The 23,975-nt window shown below is 36.1% G+C and overlaps 1 protein-coding gene across 2 annotated transcripts; it reads left to right on the top strand.

Moving 5' to 3' along the window:
* The first annotated feature begins 924 nt into the window (after positions 1–924).
* On the top strand, positions 925–23,647 carry LOC134520604 (aromatase). Of its 2 annotated transcripts, XM_063346226.1 has the most exons (10): positions 925–1,002; positions 8,383–8,550; positions 10,280–10,430; positions 12,976–13,130; positions 14,930–15,106; positions 15,837–15,951; positions 17,841–17,955; positions 18,610–18,772; positions 20,208–20,449; positions 23,035–23,647. In XM_063346226.1, exons 2-10 carry the CDS (start codon positions 8,406–8,408, stop codon positions 23,284–23,286), a joined length of 1,515 nt encoding a protein of 504 aa, XP_063202296.1. In that variant the 5' UTR covers positions 925–1,002; positions 8,383–8,405; the 3' UTR covers positions 23,287–23,647. The 2 variants fall into 2 exon arrangements, with proteins under 2 accessions (XP_063202296.1, XP_063202295.1); XM_063346225.1 differs by lacking the exon at positions 925–1,002 and having other exon boundaries at positions 8,382–8,550.
* Positions 23,648–23,975: the final 328 nt, after the last annotated feature.

Raw genomic sequence — 23,975 nt, 5'->3', positions numbered from 1 at the left:
AGTGACTGGATTTCCTAAATGTGAGAGCACTAAGCCAAAAAAGATGATTTTGACCTATTTCACAACACAGTCTATTTGGACTCTTAGGGATAAGTTCATAGAAGAGGCAGCTGAGTCAGCTAAGGATTTTTCATAGCAGAAAACAAGAAAATTCAGACTTCTGTTGGTGTGTCAAAAGAGTAAGTAACAGGCACAACTACCTTATTCATACATCACCACCTTTTCCTATAAATCTTTGGTCATTATTTTAATGTTTCCTGTAATTGCTTAATGCAGTTCTTGAAAACATTTGGAATTTCCTAAGTTAAGTTTCTTCAAGTTGCCCAAGGCTACAGCAAAAAAGAGAAGCATCACAAAGCAGAGAAACCAGCCTCTAGTTTGCATAGTTTTTCTAAAGAGTTAGCAAACCAAGTGGGAATATAAAGGAAACAGTATATACAAAAATATACAGGATAGTCAGTAAGCCTTTCCAATGCAGTGCAGGATTGTATCTTACAAAAGGTTATCAACAACTTTGTGCATCACAATTTTAGAATAAAACTTTCGGACTTTTCTTCCTTTCTGTCAGAAATTAAAAATACATTTAGATATGCTAGGCAAAGCGTTAATATAATTTCTGCTGGTTGCACCTGTTAAATGACAAATCTATTTCCTTGATATTCAGGGCCATCAAACATAATTACAAACTTTGTTTACTTTTCTCTTTTACTCTCCAGTTACAGTTCTAATCAGCATTAGGCATGTGTATCTCTATCATTGGCTATTTCGCAGCAGAGGTAAAATTACAAAATTTTCTTTTCAATAGCAATGGCCCCTGATCTATTACAAAAAACAAACTTCCATCTCTAAGCAACTGATCTCTTAGCAACAAGAAGCACCTGCATAAAAGATGCCACAGAGAGTGATCACCAGAAAACCTATTCAGATCTTTGAAGGGAGCACATCAGTAACGACGATAGCACTCTTCACTGGTAAAAATCAAGAAGTAACAAGACGACACAGGTAAATTCTTAATTCATTTTCTAGCATTTTTCTTCAAACCATGTAAGTAGAAGATTACAGAAATGGTTTTTATTTTGTTTTTGAGTGGGAAGTGTGCCTTCTGGGGCTGCTTTGATCTGAGTTGCTGTAATTAACTTTGTCTAAATTATATGTTGTCGCTGTCTAAATTGAGTTTTTTTCTTTTAGTAGAAAATCGTCAGGTCTTAAACCAAATCCTTGTATTAAAATAACAATAACACGTTATATATTTTGTAAGTATTCTACAAAGTTTCTTTAAAAAAAAATAGCCCAATGTTCTTGAAGAATAGCCATCCTTCAAAAGTGTTCACATCATTCAACCTTTCAAACTGTTTATTTTACATCAAGAAATACTAAAACTTTTTACGTTTTATAGACGCTATAATCAGGCTCCACTGATTAAAAAAAACAAACCTGCCCAGTGTTTCTGTGGTCTCTGATTTTGTTCTGTGTACTCTAAAGTGGATTTTGTTCCATTCACTACATTTCATGCAAAGATTTGAATCATGTCAAAGTTAAGGTAGAATACACAGCATGGAATGGACACTGCTAACTGTTGATGATGTAGAGCAATGTAGAATTAGTTGGAAAGTGAGTAAATTTGGACAAACCAACATTTCCAAGCATCATTGTCACAGCAGGGAAAAAATGGATGAGTGAGGTCAAAAGAAAAGTCATCAGGTAGAACAAATCTGGAACTGACCCAGAGAATTCGTTTATTCTATCCTAGCTTGACCTCTCTCAGTTGGTGCTTGCTATGGAAAAGTGCTGTCTCTCTTTAAGCTACTACATGTTAATTAATAATTAGTATAATTATTATTATTATATATATAACATTATATAATAATAATGCATATTATAACGTTATATATTCTGATTGCAGGAAGAATGGTTTGAGAATACATTCTTCCTTAGCCTTGTTTTTTTCAAATACTCAGATAAATTTTCTTCAGGATTAATTTACATACTTTGATAGCGTACTTGGTATTTATAGCCAGGAAAAAAGCCAAAAATTTAATTTACATTTCTTACAGAGGGGTCCCTTCTGTGGCAACTAACTTTTTGCTTAAGTTGGTCAAGGTATTTACCAGCAATAAAAGTACTACAGCAGACATAATTACAGCAGAGAGAACTGCCTTCAATGTGCCAAAGTAGAAACCAAACCACCCCCCCCAGTAGTGATAAGAACCCGATAGTAGCTACATACAGAAACACCTCCTGATATAGGTCTGCTTTGCCATAGTCACAACAAGGAAGTCTGATAAAAAGTGCGTTAGAGAGAAATTTCAGTTGTCTATCCACAACTAATTTTCTGGTTAGATTTGAGTTAATTAGAGTTTATGGTGTTCCAAGGAAACTCCGAGGCAGACAGGCAGTAAAATACATTCTTACCAATGCTGCAGAAGTTTGCATATCTCCATAGCTCATTTGATGGCTTACGAGCACTGAGATACCTATTCCACTTCAGGAGATCTACATTTCAGATGAAACCCTTTTACTATCTAATGTGGATAGTACTTTTCATGGACATTATGTTGGTTCCTAAGCAACGACGAGACCTTTTGTGAAAGGTACTGAAACTGGCAAGTAATTTTTCCAAATCATACATCAGACTGCAACTAAAAACTCACAAGAGGACATAGTCTAAATTCTAATTTCAGATCATTATTCTTCTGAAAGAAAAATCACCATATAATTACAGACTGTTCAGAAAGCAGAAACCCTTATTGTACAGTTACTTGGGAAGCACATGGCGTACCTTGCCTCGCACATCCATGTTGTATAAATAGCTAAAACAAAATAGTATGGATACTGGCCAGAAATGAGAGATGGCTACCAAATTTTTAGTTACACAGAGCACATTATCACTCCAAGTCTTGCGCACTACAAGCAATCGTGTTTTTACGACTGGATAATTACTTTCAAGACTTAACATTCTAGTGGAAAGTGATTTTTCAGGATGTGAATATTCATCTTCTAAAGATCAATTTAGACATCTAAAGTAACTAGCAATTTCTAGAAGGAAACATTTGAATCAAGACTTTCAGAATATGAAAACTTTCACTGGCTAGTCCCAAAAACAACATCCAAACCAACCTGACACTACATTATAAATACTTTATTTTGGAACCGCACTAAGCTCCATGATCAATAGCAACATAAAAACTTCATTTAGCCATTTCAGCAATAATTTATCATCTTGATCAATACTTGGTTATATGTCAGCAGCATCAGATCTTTGGCGCTAAGGATCACTAAAAGGATCCAGTAACTTCTTTGGAATGTTTAAAGGCAGGACTTACAGCTTCATTCTACCAGAAAGACCATTTACAGAAATCACAAGAGCAGCCTGTAGGATACCCATTTGACTATCAGCTTGCAGAAAGTACAGCTCCATTACATGGCTCCTGCATGATACCTAAACGTGTGTGTGCACAACTCCCTCTTTGAAACGTGACGGCTTCTGATTTCACCCAAAAGATATCTCAGTAGATGGCCTGGAATGATAGGCACAAAGACGGCAAGTTCACAAAATGAGGGTTGCAACCACCATAGAATCATAGAATTGCTGAGGTTGGAAAGGACCTTTAAGATCATCGAGTCCAACCTTTAACCCACCCTGACAAAAGCCACTTCTAAACCATGTCCCTAAGTGCCCCATCTACCCTTTTTTTAAACACCTCCAGGGATGGTGAATCCACCACCTCCCTGGGCAGCCTATTCCAATGTTTAATAACCCTTTCAGTGAAAAAATGTTTCCTAATATCCAATCTAAACCTCCCCTGACATAACTTGAACCCGTTTCCTCTCGTCCTATCACTTGTCACCAGGGAGAAGAGGTCAGCCCCCATCTCTCTACAGCCTCCTTTCAGGTAGTTGTAGAGGGTGATAAGGTCTCCCCTCAGCCTCCTCTTCTCCAAGCTAAACAACCCCAGCTACCTCGGTCATTCTTCATAAGGTTTGTCCTCCAGACCCCCCACCAGCTTTGTAGCCCTTCTCTGGACACGCTCCAACACCTCAATGTCCCTCTTGTAGCGAGGGTCCCAAAACTGAACGCAGTACTCGAGGTGGGGCCTCACCAGTGCCGAGTACAGGGGGATGATCACTTCCCTATGTAAAGGCACAGAAAACAGGCATTGCCTTTATTACAGTTATCCAAACAAATAGTAATATTCTTATAGAGTCCTACATTCATAGAAGATATTCTTAATGTATTTGCCTCCCTGTCAATGGGTTCAATCTGCATCGACCAGTTAAGTCCCAGACACATGCTAGTACTAGTTTTGTCATTTGAATCCCTGTTAAAAACTGGTGTGTATGAGACACAGCTTTGGAGTGCATTACCTGATTTATTTTCATCCAAAAAGACCCCGGTTTGCATGCTCTGAGATTTCTCTGTAATACGTACTGAAGCAAGGGAATAGGAATAATCTGAAGGTTTGCTATCAAAGCATACCCCGATACGAACTCAACCACCAGCACAGACACCATGAGCCACTGTCCTCCTGGACTATTGCTCAGGCAGCATCCACAGAACAAATACAAGAAAACCACTAGCTAGCTAGACATTAGTCTTCTAGTTGTGAAATGCCCAGTAAAAGCTATCTACACACTTAGACGTAGAAGGCTAAAGCTTTACAGTCTGCATGAAGACTGCCTATCTTAATTGCGTGAAAACAGGCAATTATGTAGAATAGGCTTCTAAAAAGACAGGAAGGCTACAACATTTTGTCTGAAAAAATAGAGACTTACTGGGGTTATATAAGCCAACAGATTTATTTTTGTTTGAAATCAGTCTATTTAAAATTTTGTTTTTCCAAATTGTTTAGTTAAACCTAAGTCAGTTGCTTCAGATGCTGCTGATACCGGTCACTAACATTTGGGGATTTAAAACACGTAGCAGATTTTTTTCCCCATGTCTCTCCTGACAGATGAACCACTACAGAGAAAAGAATTCCAGCACTCAAGAATGGGTCTTCAAGAGTTTTCAGGAAGTTTTATGACCTCCTCCTCAAAATTATCAGAAATTTTCAGTTCCAATACTATAATATGATTCATAATGACTGTGTCAGTAAAAGAGCAAATTAAGTACAAAGCTCTAACTGGAATAAAAGGGGTCAACACAGTTATCCTTTAGATAGGTGGACTTTTTTCTTTACTGTGGACTCTGTCACCATTTACCATATCACCTTTTGCAAGAAAACATTTAAACGAACCTAGAATTTTCTCACAGTGCTTTATAGTCACGACTTAAAGATCAGTAATCTATAGGGCCCTCTGCTGGCAAATGCTTTCTCAGCTGTTAAGATCCACAATTATTGTTGGGTCAAGCAGCCTATGCACATCCATCTCTTGTCACAAAAGTACTTCCTTATTATAAGTCTCTTTGCTCCCACTATTTGATTTTTAAAGCTTTTTTGCCCCACTCCTGTCCCTCCTCCACCATATAAGTAACAATCAGAACCAACAAACCCCTCTGATCAGACACATATCTCAACCAATTGCAAGGAAAGGAAAATGACCTATAGAAGATTTCAAGACAAAATGAGCAAGAATAGCGAAAGCTTCTTTCACGCACAATCGGCGCTCTAGCTTTGTTCCATTTCTAAACTTCTTCAATCTATTCAGTGACTACTTACTATCAAAATTTACTTGGCTGAGTTTTTCTTAGGAGTGGTTTACCTCATGGACAATTCTTAAAAAATATAATGGGTACAAGCAGGATTAGCAGTTCAGCTGAAATATTTTAAGGTGAATTTTTCAATGTCCAGTTGGCTTTTGCAATTAAAAAAGCATTAGAAATCCCATCCCTGAAAGTCTGCTTGGATCATACTCATGGAAATGAGGCAAAGAACTCAATACAAGAAATGCCAATTGTTTGTTTTAAGATCTTGAGGAGCCACTTTGACTAAAAATAAGACTGCTTCAGATCAGTTCAAGAGTATAAAAAGGATTTAAATTTAATCCAGTGCCTTTAATACCCTTTATCTACATAAAAGCATGATCCAGGATATAAAAATTACAAATCTAACAGCAAGGTGCACACTGATATATTGGATATCATATCACAGCAAAAAAAGATTTTATTCTTTTACTAAAAAATTATAAAATTATGAAGTTGGGGTAATCTAGAACCTAATCTATTACCATCTGTATATTTTGAAAAGATACAAACTTGCCTCCATTTCTCTGACAATATAAAGATAAGCTTTAGCTGTGAATCACTAAGAACTGAGCAAGATCAAAACTCGGTGTTGATTTTTTGAAAATAAAAAGGGGAGCCTCGTGCTTGCAAAGTACACCAGGCAAACATATCAGCACCTTGAACTCTAGCAGAGCTTAACCTACACATTTAATATTCATAGATACCGGTTTGTACGTACAGGTGTGTTTGTTTCATACCACCCAAATGCATAACCACCTACATACTTCTTTTCATAGGGAATATGAGGCAGAGAAACTACTGCACAGACACACCAGAATGTCTTGGAGACGAAAAAAAAAAACAACAAAAAACAACGAACATCAGAGCCTATCTGTGGCGATGGCATACAAAGATGAAGTTTATCCAGATCCAGAGAGAAAGCAATAAAAAAAGTGAAACTATATGCCCTAAGTGTAGTTATTTTCTCCTATAATGCTGTAAGCTCATATAGTGAAAGGGACTGAAACTAATAAAAGTATTTATATACACATGCAGGCATGCTTTTATTGTGGTAACCAATAGTCCTCAAGGAAGTTTAAAGCTAGCATTTTTATTGTACTAAACAAACATCATTAGCGAGCAACAGTACGTTAGCAAAACTAATAAATACCATTACGTGATAAAAAAATGCTTGTGAGTACAAAAACATTTTTCACAATATGCAAGACAATACAACAGTTGAAGGTGTACAAGATGTGATGTGTACATGAACACTTTCATAAGAGATGTACTGCTAGCTCTTGGAATAGCATGCAGGTTTCTAAAAGGTCACCTGGCACATTCTGTCATGGTCATTTTGGATCAGAGCAATACCAGAAGCCTTGCATAGCAACCATCCAAAATACCGGAGCGCTGATTGCACCTGCAAGGTTCTGAGCCACCGCTCGCTCTCTTCCCGAGGGTTTTGCCTGTACTCTATACATTTTCTACTCGGACCATAAATGCTAATCTTCTTACTATCTAGAAAGCATCTATTGCATTCTTGGCTTAGTTTAATATAACCATAGCACTGACGGTCACTACAAATAAACTGTACTTTCTTCTGCTATATGAGATCAAAGTAAAAGATCAACAAGAAAGCACTTGCTGAAAGTAAACAATAACAAAAAGCTTCCTATTAAATAAATACATCCTTCAATTTTGAAATACTGTCGCTGGAAAGAACAAAGCAAATCTATTCTTAATTACTGTCAGAGGAGGGTTAAGAAGGTGTTGTATTAATAAATTACTGTGCAGGTGCAAGCAGTATCTTTCAGTGGTTACCCGAGTTCTCATTCATAGAATAACATCTTCCTTCTCAGGGACAATCACCCCTCATATTTTATGACTTAAAGTCAAAAACATGCAAAACAAATTTGAAAGAGTCCTTCCACTCTCCCTTTGCATAGACATAGGACCTGATAGGATCCGTGGACAGGACAGACCTGTCCATTTGCTTGGGTTTTCTTTCCTGTGCCAAGTACTGGTTACTGCCTGAGGGAAAATATGGTAACAGACAACCCATGATCCTGTTTGTTATGGCATACACTATATTTTTCAAAGTATTTAGCAGAAGAATCATAAAAGAAATGCAATGCATTATAGTACATCCAAAGGCTGACAATAAAAAAAACCCCACCATAATACATTGTTTCAAACAAAACCCTGGAGTACACTCTATCTGCATCACGAAAGACTAACAGTTATTCTGGAAATTCAAGGACTCCGGCACTACAGGCATGCAGGAAGGAAAAGGGCTAAGTAACAGAGATAAAAGCTTGTGAGTGAACTCATTCAGTGCTTCCACATGTGCTGAAAGTTTAATTTCTTGTGTTTTGGTTAGAAATTTGCAAGGAGTAAACCTCAGTATTGGCCAGCCAAGTCAATATCACAGATAAGAGGTCTGTCAGCCAAAGCATCCAAAACTATGCTTCAATATCAAGGTCAGAAAAGCTTTGTTATTTCTAAGCAAAAAAAGCATCTGCTGCATGTCTGTTTTGACTTGTGATGTAGCTTGTCCTGGCAAGCAGTCCAGGCAGTCACTCTCATTATAAAATAAAGCTACCTCAAGAGCTAATTTGCTCATTTACAGGACGTACAAAGGGGTTGAGAGGTACCGACTAAAGCTGAATGTATCATTGAAAAACTGCCTCCTTCCCATTTCTCTCTCTCCAAAGCAAAGCGGAATCTCTTGGAAAAGATGGTACTGGAAACTCTGAATCCAATGCACTACAACATCACCAGCCTAGTACCAGATACGATGCCTGTGGCCACAGTGCCCATACTCATTCTCATGTGCTTTCTCTTTCTAATATGGAATCATGAAGAAACTTCATCAATACCAGGTAAATTAACTTTAGCTGTAGTATCACCTAAAAGCTTTTGTTTCTCAAATTTAAGTGGGAAAGTAATGCTGAATAATTATTGTATGCCCACAAAATTTACTGAGTCAGTTTAAATAAACCAGCTTTTTAAAATAACTGATAAGAGAAATCAGGCTCTATTTAACCTCATTACTTCCATAATAAACCTGGCTTGGCTATATAAATATATGACATTTAGTTTTCTGCTTTATTATGTACATGCTACAAAGATATAATACCATTTTACAAAGTCTAGATGTTCATGTTTTGATGTGCATTATAAACGTCTACTTTTTACATGTTTTAATTTTAAAGCCTTCTAAATGGTCTTTACTAGAAACAAAATATTATTGATTAAATTATTCCGGTTTTAGTAGGTTATCAACTTTTCTCTCCACGTTTGGCACCAAAGACCCTCCAGAAAAGAACACCATCAAATGGTTTCCCTTTTGGAGGGACCCTCTGTAATGTTTTGGGGACTTCTGGTAGATGTTACTGATTCAGGCTGTTCTTCATTAGCTGCAATGCAGTGACCAACTGCATGAATGAGAAGAGTGTACACATCTCACAAAGGTGTTGGACAGGAATAATCCTGAACCAATGCAGTAGCACCTGAATGAAATCCTGAGAAAAGATCCTGGCCAAACATCCTTCAATATGTTAAAACTCTTCAAAAGTTAGAGAACAGGGGGAAGTATTCACAGCAGGTTATATATTCTCTTTGAATGCTTGATTGGATTAACAAGAAGATAAATCTAAATTAACATGGTTTAAGTTTACAGCTATTTAAATAATCTAGGTTCTTGCGATTCCTATTAGTACACAATGGAGCCATAAGCAACTTTTACGTTTTTTAAACAGTATGCAGAAGTTTTGTAAGTACTTAATTTGTTTCATTTTATAGAGTTAGATTTACGTTTTACAGACAAAAGAGGCAAATTAAGCTTTCCCTGAAAAAGGAAACTTTCTTTTAAAAGTAATTACAGGCAAATTCGCTCCTGCTGTCTCTGCTTTCTCCTTTTTGTTGTAAGGGGGAAATTTGGTGCTGAGTTACAGTGGAAGGATTTAGTTGAGAACGTTGTTGACTAAAGGCTTACTGATCCCTTCTCAGCTCCTGCTTAAGCATGTTTTCATAAATTCACAGCAGTAAAGTACTTTTTCCTTTAAATATCTTTTCTCTCTCTAGTATCAATAACTTTAAGAGAAAGGTAATTAATTACATTTAATTACATCAAAAGGATATTGACTTTTGTAGGTGTTACTATGACACTTAAACACAAAAAAAAGTCACTCAAAGGATTTCTTAAAATCACAAATTAATAAACCATATGCAGTTTTTCTAGATCATTTCTTCTTTCTGATGTCTAGCCACTGTCCCTCCAAATGTAAGCAATCTCAAAGCAGGCATGTGAAGTTGTACAAAGTAGTAATGAGTGCCATTTGTTGTATGTACATTGAACGGACTATCGGCTTACATAGATATTAATGTAGGTGAATAATATAGGATAATAATATAGGCTAATATAGGTTTCAACAATGTAGATGCAAGTTTCTCTAAGACGGAACCTGAGAATGGGATTGTATATGTGAACTGCCCAACGCAGACCCGGACTGTCATGTTAAAAAGCTCCTTTGAAAAGGGTGATGATCAAAGATAAATCCTTGTCAGTGAGCACTGCTGAGACCAAACTTTTCTTACCCTCTTTCTTAGGGCCAGGATACTGTATGGGAATCGGGCCCCTCATTTCACATGGGAGATTTCTCTGGATGGGAGTAGGTAATGCCTGCAACTACTACAATAAGACATACGGAGAATTTGTGAGAGTTTGGATCAGCGGTGAAGAAACATTTATAATTAGCAAGTAAATCCTTATTTTCTATCCTTAATAATAAGAACTTTTTCATATCTTTACAACTTCGCTACTTTTTTTTTTTCTAAAGTAGAATTGAAGTTTTTATTTTCAAAAGTTAACCTAAAACTTTTTAGTTCCTTCAGACCTTTTTCTAATCTTTTCTTTCTTTAAAGACTCTACTATTGAATTCTATGTGAATTCTCTCATTTTCTTTGTGGAAAGGAAGATTAAGCAGTCTGGCTCAATCCTAAAAAATATTTACTGTCCCTTTTACTAATTCTATTTAATATTAGGGTTACATACTATACAGGAACCTAGACCGACTGCAATGTAGGATTAAGCCATATTTTAGTTTCCCGTGTTCTTAAATTTCTCCTTAAAATGGGAGTAATGCTTGAAGATTATGGCTCCTGAATTCAGTAGGCTAATTAAACAAATGCAGCGTTATAGGATTATGAGTAATTCCACTCCAATTAATGAGATTGCTCATAGACTTTGATTATACCCAGTATTAAACAAAATGCTAAACCGCAGTCTATCATTTTATTAACTCCAGTGGATGGTTGCTTTCTTCTTACATTGGATCTTCTGGATGATTATGAGTTATGCCATGAAAAAAAAAATATAGTAAAACATTTACTGTGTGTAATCGATAAACAATCACAACCTTTTTATTAGCAGTATCAATCAATCCATACTCAGCTTTCATTAAGTAAAAGGTTTTGAAAGGCAACGTAGTATAGAGGGCTACGAGAGGATTAGCCATGTGAAGCAAGTCAGCTTCATCTCTGGTTTTACTCTGTAAAAAGAGGTAATCATGACAGAAAAACTATTTACATTCCTATCCTACATAGGTGTTATAAATATCAACTAATGTGCTGATAATGTAAAAAGCTATGAACTCTTACTGCTGTCTTCCACCTTCTGTACTGACAACTCATCAGAAACAAATCAGGAGCGCTGATAAACAACGCCACAGCTGCAGCGGACTTTACAGCCAATACAGCATTTTTCTTCAGACATATTTTTTGCTTAAAAGCATTGAGAGCACATAGTATTTAACTTTTTTTTTTTTAAAAAAAACAATAATGTAGAATAAAGTTTTCAGTGGATCATAAATTCACTGCAAAAAGTAACCTGAATTCTGTAAAAGTATACTATTTCCACCAATGTTATCTGAATTTTTACCATCAAATCTAATGATACTAAGATGCTAATGCACAGAGAGAAGGACTAGCAGTCTTGGTTACAACAGATATTGTCTTCTAGAGGACTTCATAAAAAAGTTTCATAAGGAAAATCTGCTTATACAAGGTCATATGTCAAAATCCTTCTTTAAAGCATTATTATGTATCTCCTGTGTAGATGCGTGCAACAGAAGGAAGCAAAATGAGCCTCCTGCACCTTCCCATTCCTCAGGACAGCTGTCATAATTCAACACTATCTTTTCATGTTAATGAAAATACAAATGATGTTCCTTGACATGCAAAAAACCTTTAAGGAAATTAGAAAAGAGCGCAGATGTGGGGAAGTGTAGGAAAGGCAGAATATGCCGAGTTTCTTGCAAGGCTGAACCTGCAGACACGCTCCTCCCTGTTTTTACTCCAATCTTTAATCCACGTTTGTCTATTTGTACCATATAGCATCTCACTGTTAACTTTACCTCTGGTCATGCAAAACTATGGGGAAAACCCAGCACTGCCAAAGTCAATAGTAAAAGCCACATTTACTTTGCCTGACTGAAAAATTAAACTACTCTGTGTAAGAAGCCTGGGATTTGGTCCCTAGAGTATGCGACATGGTACAGAAAGTAGCATACCGTTTCATTTCAATCTCTGTTCTGATTTTCTTTCTTTTTGTTGGATTTCATTTGATCAGGTTTTCATCATGTCAGCATTTCTAAAATGCTAGCTCCCTCTAAAGGAAAATATATCTTAAAGCAATAATGCTGGTCACAACCTGTTTGCTAGCACATGTAAATAAACGTCATCAACTGTAAAAAGAATTACACATATCAGGAATTTCCTTAACATTTCTATTTAGAAATATTTATCCCACTCATATCATCATATTATGATGTTGCATATTTAAACGACGCATTTGTATGCGCCTGGGATGGCCAAATAGCTAATGAATGTATGGCTGTAATTTCATATACATCATGATGAAATGATCAACTGTCAAATATTTTACACCTCATCTTCTGAAATATCTGACACTGGTCATTGCCCAAGTGTATCTACATATTTCTATGTATATACACTATTCCTATTAAAATCGTTCAGTGATCATTTCTATTTTAACTGAAATGCAGTTTTAAATCTGAACAGAATACATTATTGCTCTATTATACATTCAGAACGCATTTATCATCAAGCTTTTTAATTATGTAAAAATGGCAATAGTTAATGTCAAGCATTGTACTTCCTGCTAAACTGAAAACGTAAGTCAGCACTACAGAGCAACTATAAAATGTCAGAATAAAAATTCTGTGTACAGTCTACAAAACAGTATTTTCGTTTTGGGCTTTTTTCTCCCCCTCTTTCTTTCCCAGATCCTCAAGTGTGTTCCATGTAATGAAACATTGGCATTACGTTTCTCGATTTGGGAGCAAGCTTGGATTACAGTGCATTGGCATGTATGAAAACGGGATCATATTTAACAACAACCCAGCACACTGGAAAGAAATTCGACCCTTTTTCACCAAAGGTAAATCAGTGTGCCTTAGTACCCTGTATCACTGTAGCACACAGTGATATGAAATCAGAAATGCTGTTTGTCCTTTGCATACTTAAATTACAGAAATCAGTTCTCTATATATATGTCCCATATAAATATTTTATTGCACATGTTCTTTCATGCTTATCCTGCTTGGTATGTTATTTGAAATGGTCCTGAAGTAGTTTTGAAGATTCTTAATTTCATCCAATTAAAACAAAATTAAGTGACGCCCACAAGCCATGTTTTTAAACGTTTTTACATTTTTCAAGTGCAGCGCTTACATTAGCTCAACTGGCACTTCCATAAATGTAGTTGGCTGTTCCTATCACAGCCTCCACTGAGTTCAAAGATTTTTCTGTCTTATTCTAGTTGAAAAAAAAACCCAAGAAAAAAGCTTTGGTTTCAAAATTAATTTAGAACATCTGCACAGCAGAACTACTTATTGATCCCTTTAATATGCTGGGAATCAATGTAGTAACAGAGAAAATGATTGAAGTAATTAATATCACTAGGTTGAAACCAAATAGAAAATTACATAAATAAACTCCAGTGTTACTATTTTATGAGTCTGCCGGTTTTTGATTCACCTTCTTCCCACAAATTAGAGAAGTTTCAGCATTTGCATATCATTAGAATTAGCTACTTCTGATGATGTTACAGCCTTCCTAACAAAACTGCCACAGCTCAGAAAAGATTCTCACCACCTGAGACCGCAGTAGTTCATGACAGTGATTCCAGAGCCTGGAAATGAAAGTAAAGCAGCACCTAAAAGAAATTAATTACCTGTTGGTTTAACTTCTCTATACTGTTTTGTTGACATATCTGTGCTCCTTTATGACACTTTCCTACATGATTTTGCTATTGAAAGGTATCAGCAACTTTGTACTGGTTGAAGATGTCAAGAAAAAAAGAATGTTTTTCTACTTATTCCTAGAACTACCAGTTCTATTTACAAAACAGACCTCCTCTCTTCTCAATTACAAACATACAACCCCTCTCAATGCCTATTTGATAAAACGTCCTTGAGGCAATTACAGCAATGTATGGAAAAGTAATTCAAATAGAGTACTTGGGACAAGATTTCCAAAGCAATTCAAAAATTATCTGAATCCATTCCAGCTGGAGCTTGTCAAAATCCCACTGAATTGCATAGCAGCAGAACTGACCACTGCTTTTAGTTGCTTTTGAATTCTTAAAATGCAATAAATCCATCATGACACTATCTCCACTGTTCGTAGGTGGGCAGACTAAGGCAGGCTAACGCACAGCTCACTGCCAGGCTAGGCTTCAGTATGTCCAGAGCAATGTTACATGTTGCCAGTAGGTTCCTGCAAAGCTACCATGCTGTTTAAGAGCACCCAGGAATTGTGTTTTCAGAAACACCCCACAAATCCCAAAACTGTCTTCCCTGTTCAGTGTCATTGCAAGGAAATGAGACAGGACATCCACTGTGCCTGTAATGGAGATGAGGAGATGGATACCATCGCACACAGAAAGGCAGCACAAACGATGCCAAATATCTTTCCTTACCATGGTATGAACCTAGCATAAAAGGTGTGTCTGAGATGCAAGGGAAGTTTGGTCTTGGAGTTCGTTGCCCGTTTAACTCAAAATGCTTACATTTTTCTTTCAAAAGATGAAAAATCAGTAAGTTTCAGAATTATTTTATACCAGTCACTCACACAATAAGACTTTAGATTTCATTAACACAGTTACCACCAATTGTTAGGTTGTAAATAAGTATGAAAGTTAACCAATCTTTTGATCGTTTTGCACATACATTTCAGCTCTGTCTGGTCCTGGTCTCGTGCGTATGATAGCAATTTGTGTTGAATCAACAATTGACCACCTGGACAAACTAGAGGAGGTAACCACTGAAGTAGGAAACATCAACGTGTTGAATCTCATGAGACGGATCATGCTCGACACATCTAACAAGCTTTTTCTTGGGATCCCTTTGGACGGTACTAACAGCTTTATTTTTATACCTTGTGATGGATCTAAAGTGCATGTCCAAAGAAATCTCACTGACATCACTCAGCAGTTTGTTTCAGAAAACAGAGCAAGAACAAACTCTTACATCACCATATAAATTAATTGAAATTGATTATGAGTGATTTTAGTTCTGAAAGAGAATTTTATATGACCAAAACCATACATTTAGCTTGTCACCTTAATTCACCTTAATAAATAATACCATTTAAAGAGATTTTTATGCACTGAGTTGGTACAATCCCAATATTATATGCGTCTAAGAATCAGAAATCTTTCCACCAAGCTAAATGATTGCCTTGAAAAGTTCACCTGACAATTTACGTCTTCTATGATTTCTTTATCCTCAAAACCATATGACAGAAATAACATTATCCTGATGTATAATTTATCCCATTTCAATATACTGCAAGAGTTCTGCTTCTGCTTTCCTGTGGGAGACTAACTGGCTCTGGTTGACACATCACTATCTCCTTTTTGCTACCTACCAGGAGTTTTTACAAAGATCTATACCTTTTCTACAGTCTGCTACAATTGTTTCCTAATGTTGTCTATCACATATTAAAACCAATTGTTTATCAAATTCCTGTGAATTTAGTCAAAGTAGGGAACAATGCCTTATTAATAATTTTTGAAGCATTTATATTATTTGACTATTGAGGTTTATATTTTATACTGCTTTTTGTTAACATTTCTTTTCAGAAAATGCCATTGTACTTAAGATCCAGAACTACTTTGATGCTTGGCAAGCACTTTTATTAAAGCCCGACATCTTTTTTAAGATTTCTTGGCTGTGCAAGAAATATGAAGAGGCAGTGTAAGTATTAACAGTGTTACAAATCATTTGCATAAGATTCTTTCTAAGAAGGAGATCTTCCTTGATATTTTCCTCTGCCTTTTAGAAAATAAACTGTGAAACTTGCAGAGGCAGCTGGCTGAAGTCCCCTATCTGCAGACCCAAGATAGCAACAGAACAAGATTTGCCACTGATGCTACAAGTGGGCTGATCTCGGGGGATGATTTAAAGCACGTGCCTATTGAGTCCTAGTTTACTCACCAAAATGGTAGTTAATGCCAGCTCAAATGTGAAACTAAATTGAAATCTCTGGTTCGGTTCAAACAGCCATCAGATGGGGTGAAGGTACATTTGCTATCTAGTTGAGGACAGTCAAATAGTAGGCTACAGTTCATCAAAACAAGAAAACCCGTCCACATTCCTGGCACTGTCCCAGAAGAGGTAACCCCTGAGCACAATTCTATTTATTGATGCCCCCAACGTGCATTTTTGAGCCAACAGCTCATTTTTGAGTTAAAACTTGGTGCTCAGCATAATAGTCAATTTCGAGGGTGTTTTTTTTTTTTCCCTAAATAAGGAACAAATATGTTTTGCCATCTTCCTCTTTGCAAAAATACAAAATGCCTCTTCTCTTTTTATGATCTCATTTGCTGCCTTCTGCCAAAAGAGGACCAGCTATAAAAAGAACTGGCAATCAGTTTGTTCATTTTGGATTTAGATTCCATCTAGTGAGAGAAACTACTACTTATGAAGCATGTGTAATAAATTGTTTTGATAGTGCTATATAACATAAAGGCTTTAAGGGAAAGATGGAGGTTCATCTAAAGTAATTGACAACTCTTAGGAACTAGACACAAGATTTACCTTCTCAGACATTTGCTTGCCAGTTTTATTATGGCACTGATCAGTGCTTTATCCTGTGATTCTAATAATAGATAACTGCAGTGGCCCAGTTATTACTAGAAAGCCCCTGCAGGCAAATATTGATGTTTCAAAAGCAATTCCATTAAAACAACCTTATTCATAAATTTCTACTGCAAAATAGAGACTGATGGACTTAAAGCAATGCAAAGAACCACCACAGGATATGATGACTTTGTATATTCTTCTGATAAAGTTGGCAAAAAGGACCATTTGATATTTCTAATACACAAAAAAATGTTATAAGTAATAAGAACTGTAGCAGGTTTGAAGTTTTAAATGTATTTACCCCTACAAACCCAGTCAAATTTTCTATCCCAACAAACACAAATAAAAAGCCTGAGAATTTCATTCAGAAACTTTTCAAAATGCTTTTTAAAAAAGAATTGCCTTCAAATCGATAGATAATTGAAAATCCCAAATAACATTATACAAACTGTTGGACTTTGATTTTTTTTTTTTTCCACCACTAAAATCCAACCTGTTGACACAGTATTACTGACTATTTAAATATGAAAAATTTAGATCAACTCTACCTTCAAGATAGTACAGCTTTTCTAACATTTATCTACATTTTTCTAAGAATTGTCCCTCATGTTCTTGAAGTTCATTTTATTCACTGATAAAATACAGTACAAAATAGAAGGAAATAAACACATTATTTGGAAGTGTTAATAAATCTTTAAAAACCCTATTCATTATTAGGATATACAGATACATTTTCATCCTTTTCAGTCTATCCTATAAAAAGAAAATAAGATTTCAGTCCAAAATAACAAGCAATTATTTGATAAGAAATCATAAGAAAATACACCTTCCCTTAGTATTACTGCTTTTGCAGAGACCATTATAACCACTCTTAGGAAAACTTTATTTCTGCCATTCTTAGATGTTTTTATTGGTATAATCTCTATGTTTCTAATCATATGCTAGTATATACTAGAAGTCTGTAGATATTTATCAATATGTTGGATTTCACCTGTTTTCAGCAAGGATCTGAAAGGAGCAATGGAAACCTTAATAGAACAGAAACGACAAAAACTTTCCACCGTTGAAAAGTTGGATGAACACATGGATTTTGCATCCCAGTTGATTTTTGCACAGGTATTAGCAATGTACTCAAAATATGGTTAACTTTGACTTTTTCGACATTCTCCTGTCACTAACAGCACAGGCTTTGCAACTTAAATTTCATGTATCTATTTGAAAGTCATGTCATCAGAAAGGGATACAAATTAGTCGGTTCTGGGGAGTCCCTAACAGCAATTCAAACATTGAATAGTTGTGTTTTCGGGAATAGGCGCTTGTCCTATTTTTTTCACAGCTTGAGAAACATCCTTAAAACTGTTGCATCTATCCCTGAACATCCTCCAGACTGTCCCTAAGCCCTGTATTTTATCTTGATGTATTGCCTTTTGCTCGCAAAGGCTTCAAATGTTATGAAAATCCTGCCTTGTATAATCGCTGACAGCTCACAAACTCTGCGAGAAAAGGCAATAAATCAATAAGGATCTGAGCTAAGAACAAACTCTTGCTTTTCTGTAAGACAATACACACCCATCAAAACACGAGTTTTCTGTTTTTCTCTGAAAGGCAAAAAATAAATGCTATTTAGCATATGAGATAGAAAGACTGTCAAGATTTTAACTTTTGTTTAAAGCAGATATTCTAGGTCCTTCCCATTCTACTGCTATAGGACCTTTGTTGGCATCAGAGGTCAGCAATCAACATTTTCCCCAAAATTTCCAATTTTTTCAGAACAGAGGGGATCTGACTGCCGAGAATGTGAACCAGTGTGTGCTGGAGATGATGATTGCTGCTCCTGATACTCTGTCTGTGACTCTCTTCTTCATGCTAATACTGATTGCAGAGCACCCCACAGTGGAAGAGGAGATGATGAGAGAAATTGAGACTGTCATGGGTAAGCAGGAGCTGCAAAGTCAGTGACACGGGAATATAGTTTTGCTTCAGCAGTGATCTAATTTTGATTCTTCAAAGACTGAAAATTCTAAGCATTTGCTGTAAAATACGTGAACTGCCATTATATCTAAAAGATTTTATTCAAGATCAAATGAAAGAAGATGAGCAATTTGCAAGATAAATTCAAATAGGAATCATCAGAATTGACAATCTATTAGAAAGAATGTGCTATATTCACTCCTCAGCAACGGAAGTGCAAATCGGCACTCACCTCATAAATTCCATTGAAATTATTTTCCATTTACCTTGAAATAGCAAAAGGGGACACTCATTTCAAATACTTCTAATCACCAATATTTCTCTGTGTATATATAGAAGCTGTCTAAATTTCACTATGACTGCAGAAGGAAAAAATTAGAGAAAATTAAAATTATATTCTGCTGTCATCCATTTATGATATCAAACTGGTCTCCTCCTGAAGTACTAATTACTAACTACTCTAAACACAATCAGGATATTCCAAATTTCTATTCTTCTCTTTCTCTAGACCTCATTCAAAGCCTGACACTGAATTAATATAGAAACCAATTTCATCCAGTCTTTTTCAACATTCACTTCTGGTCAGTTAAAAACTGGAAAGTGTATAAAAAGTCCTTTACTCTTTTTTCTAAGGTACTTTTAATTAACCTTATGTTATTGTCCTCATGAGAGTTGAGCACTCACTTATTCACCTTGCCAATTTCTTTCTCATAGCTTGGATTTCTAAGGCAGTAGGAATATTGTTGCCTTTTCCTTAAGGAAATGACCAGCTGGGGTAGCAAAGCTGCCTTTTATCCTGAAAACCTGCCACTGCAGTGGTCAGCCTGGAGTTCTTGAACTGCTCATGGCTTGAAAGTTGAAGTAAGGCTCCCACTGGCAGCGCTGATACTGCTGCTGATGGAATCAAGCTGGGAGGAAGTTACTCCTCGTAACGAAAATAGGCCGCAGTAGGACCCTACCCGCACATCCAGCCAAACCCAATCACATGGTGAAAATTTAAGGTCCCTACAAAGTTATCTCCCATCTGCAGACTATTCCCACATTCTGTTTGCTGTCAGCTCTCCAAAGATTTATTTGCTGTGTCTTGTTGCCCTTAGTCATACCAAAGTCACGGAAGGACTTTCAGAGTTTTGTCATGGAAAAGAAAGCAGAACAAAGACTCATAATGTATTAAGAAGATAAGGTGAGAATAGCATAAACTAATAAACTAGGCTTCATGCTGATGAAAAATATACCAGATTTCCCAAATACGTATGGTTACACAGAACTCCTTAGAAGCTGTTTCATCCTTCCTACCATTTTGGGAACTGAGAATATTATGAAAATGTTTTGGTATTTGTATGATGAAATAATTAAATTCATAACCAACTTCGTCACCATCTGTTTTATTCCTCAAGGTGACAGAGACATACAGAGTGATGACATGCCAAACTTAAAAATCGTGGAGAATTTTATTTATGAGAGCATGAGATACCAGCCAGTTGTGGACTTGATCATGCGAAAAGCTTTACAAGATGATGTAATTGATGGCTATCCTGTGAAAAAGGGGACAAACATTATTCTCAATATTGGACGGATGCATAAGCTTGAATTCTTCCCAAAGCCGAATGAGTTTTCTCTTGAAAACTTTGAGAAAAATGTAAGTTTTCTATCTTATTTCTTACAGGAAATTGGTTATTATTTATTGACAATGTATCTTCCTCTTATTTTGATCAAGAACGTTGTGACCGTAAAACTGTTCTTTCTTTGTCTAAGTGCCCAGTTAGCTATACATCCTGCTTATTACCGTTATTATTACTAAAGCTGTGTGGATATTATCCTATCAAAGCACCTCTTAAAAAATAATTATGATATTGAATACAAAGTTTTCCCAGATGTCTTAATTCCGATGACAAATTTCTGGTTGAATTTGTCAAAGACACACATAGTTCTCATTATATCCTCTGACATTGGACAATACGAAGAGTCTCTGGGGAGCTAGAGCCATGCAAGCAGTACAACACAGAGCTGAGGCCATGTGAGGATTCTCTGGACAGGTGAAGTGGTATAGTAACTCCTGAGAGACTGAGAATCTACCACCCATTTTATTCTCTCTTCTTTTTTTAATCCCTAAATAAAAATAAGCAACTTTTCTAGACAAAAATAGAAATCCGAAAATTTAACCAACTAAATACTGCAGATGTTGAGTAATTCAGTCCCAGTTCAGCACAGCATTTCAATTTAAGTTAGAATATAATTCCCAAAACAACAAGAATTTCCTTTAGTTGACATTACCGACTCCTGTATCAAAAGCAATACGTGAACTTTTTTCCTACTTGTAAATCCACTATTATTGAAAATCACCCTTCAGTCCTTCAGATTATTTACTTTCATTTAGACCTCTACTTTTCTGATTACTGATTAAAAATACTGTTTTGCAAAACTGTATTTGTTCAGCAATAATCATCTTGAGAGATGAAATCTGTATTGAAAGAAAATAGATTCATTCTATGACTTGTTTGACTCCTTGTTTTTGACTGTGAACCAGTGCAGATGCAAGTGGAAGATACTGCTACCCATGTGACAGAGAGCACAAAATATGGAAGACTAAGGTTTGGTGAGCACTTCTGTGAGGGAATTAGAAAAGATCTCTGGAATAAATAGCCAAGCAATAGTGGAGAGCATAATCAGCTTAGTTCCATGAAAGGAATTTAACTGCAGAATGTTACATTTTTCCTATCAAAAATCTATGAGTACCATGTATACCACACACACCAGTGAGCACTAAACAACCTGGTTAACATTTCTAAACTGCTGGTTGATTACTCATAGCAATCTCTGCACACCATATTAAAAACAGCAGATCAAGAAAAAAGTCATTGTAGAAAATTAAAGCAGAAAGTGACTAAATTTATTGAAATAACTATTCACTGTGAATAGTTCCCATTTTGCCATCCATTATTTTCATTCTAAGTATTTCTATCAAAATGGATTTCTTGCTTATTTTATAAGTACACTTTGCTACTGAAAATATTTCCCCTTGACCAGATATTTAACCACACATTTTCTATCTGACTTGATGCATTCTGTTTGCCACGTAATTATTCCAGCAGGCACAATTTTCACCCAGTTCTCATAAGTGAGTAGCAATCCACACCATTATTTATGATAAGATGGCATTGTTAGAATCTCAGCGTTTTCCCATTTTCCCAGGCTGTGCACTTGCCATTGTGCTGTACCGCCAGCTGTACTTGCTCTGTATTAGAATACTTGTATTTACCTATCATTTTTCAAAAAGTACAGCTCCATTATTTGAAAAAAAGTTAAACAGAAAACATTTTTCTCAGTCTGAAAATGAGAAAAGGGACACTTTTTCCTAGACAATTTAATATAAAGCAGCCTTTTCTACACTCTTCTTAGGTTAAACAGGAAATCAGAACATAGCTGATTCTTTTTTTTTTTTAAAGAAAGCTACACAGCTTAAGAAAAATCATTCATTTATAGCCAGACTTGCTTTTTCTTACTGCTAACAAGTCCCTTTGTACCTCATTTGAGTATTATTCATGCTGTTGGGACCGTCTTGGATAACTGATCTAGCCAATGTCAATAAAAGTAGCAGAAACTGTCTGCATTCTTCAACAGTTCTGGGAATCCTGCATTTGATATTTTAGTTGATAGGACAGGACACAATCATTTTATAAGTGTTATCTCTCTATTAGAATATATAAAATTTTCAACGCTACATTTTATGGCAAAGTAATTCTCAGGAACACTAACTTCTTAATGACAATTGTAGTAGGTGTGTGGCTTTAAGATTATCTTTAGACAAGGCATCAGCGTGTATCTCAGGCATTTATGAGCTTTGTAATGAACATTTTCTGGAAAAGTTTTTAATGAACTTTAACATATATTGAAAAGCAAAAGCTTCACTCCATGTCACAGCCTGTGATAAAACCCCTGTAGTTCACAGGACGAACAGACTGAAATACATGGGCAGAATTCAACTGCTTGACATTCCCTGCTCTCTTAGCATTTAAAGTGGCGTACCTTCTGTAGGACTCTATATTTTGGCCTGACTTGGGTGGAAGACCTGTTCACAGCGTAAAGGGAAGAAGTAAGAGCTCCTAAGAGATTCTTTCCACAAGCTTTTCAGAATAGATTTACTACCAATTTCCATCATAATTTTGCCTACTTGTATGAAGAAAAAACTGTCTTAAAGTTTATTCTTCATGTTATTCTGTGCAGGTTCCTTCACGCTACTTCCAACCGTTTGGATTTGGCCCGCGGGGCTGTGTAGGAAAGTTTATTGCCATGGTAATGATGAAAGCAATTCTGGTGACTCTTCTGAGACGGTGCAGAGTACAGACAATGAAAGGAAGAGGCCTTAACAACATCCAGAAAAACAATGACTTATCCATGCACCCAATAGAAAGGCAGCCTCTGCTGGAGATGGTTTTTACACCAAGAAGAAACACAAACAAAAACCAGGATGACTAAAATGGATCAGCACCAGCATTAAAGTTACAGGGCTTTCTCAGCCGCAGCCACTAAGAAATCCCCATCATTCCTAGGTAAAGTTATAAAGTAAAACATTTTGTTGCCCCTAAATCACTATGGCTTCAGATGACAACTTGTTCTGCCTGCACAACAGAACCAGGCTCTGGCCACAACTTCAAGTGTAATAAAGTAAAACTAAAATTACAAAATAGTTGCTAGGTGATGTCACACTATATGCAAGATTCCTGACTACTTTTTAAAACCATCAAGTTCAGACAAAGTTATTGCTTGGTTTTCAAACAGCACAAGTTCAGAGGTTTGGGGGTCAACAAAGAAACATGCCTGATGTGTATTTAATTCCAGGACTACGTGTGTCCCCCTTCCCCCCACCTCCCCAAAGTTGGACCTAGCAGTATTTAACTACTGCAAAAACTTTAATTATCTGGTTTTGAAAACATCTGACTGAATAATATTAAAGTTGACTTTAACACTATGAAACAACTTAAAATAATTAGGACATATACAAGATATAAAAAAAATGTTTGTACAAGAAGTCATTCAAATTTTTTTCTCTACCGTGTTTTGCTTTCATATTAAACAGATACCAAAGACTTACAGCGTCAGATAGATTTTACTGACAGTAATAATTTTCAGAGCACTAGGTAATATAACAATTGAGATAACGGTTC

This window comes from Chroicocephalus ridibundus, chromosome 9, assembly GCF_963924245.1.
Source record: "Chroicocephalus ridibundus chromosome 9, bChrRid1.1, whole genome shotgun sequence".
Taxonomy (NCBI): Eukaryota; Metazoa; Chordata; class Aves; order Charadriiformes; family Laridae; genus Chroicocephalus; species Chroicocephalus ridibundus.
Note: the sequence above shows the minus strand (reverse complement) of the source record. Positions and strands in the feature narration are given on the sequence as shown.

Coding starts and splice junctions, on each gene's coding strand:
- LOC134520604 (XM_063346226.1), top strand. CDS start 8,406: ATGGTACTGGAAACTCTGAATCCAATGCACTACAACATCACCAGCCTA. Junction 8,551..10,279: donor AGAAACTTCATCAATACCAG/GTAAATTAACTT, acceptor CCTCTTTCTTAG/GGCCAGGATACTGTATGGGA. Junction 10,431..12,975: donor GAAACATTTATAATTAGCAA/GTAAATCCTTAT, acceptor TTTCTTTCCCAG/ATCCTCAAGTGTGTTCCATG.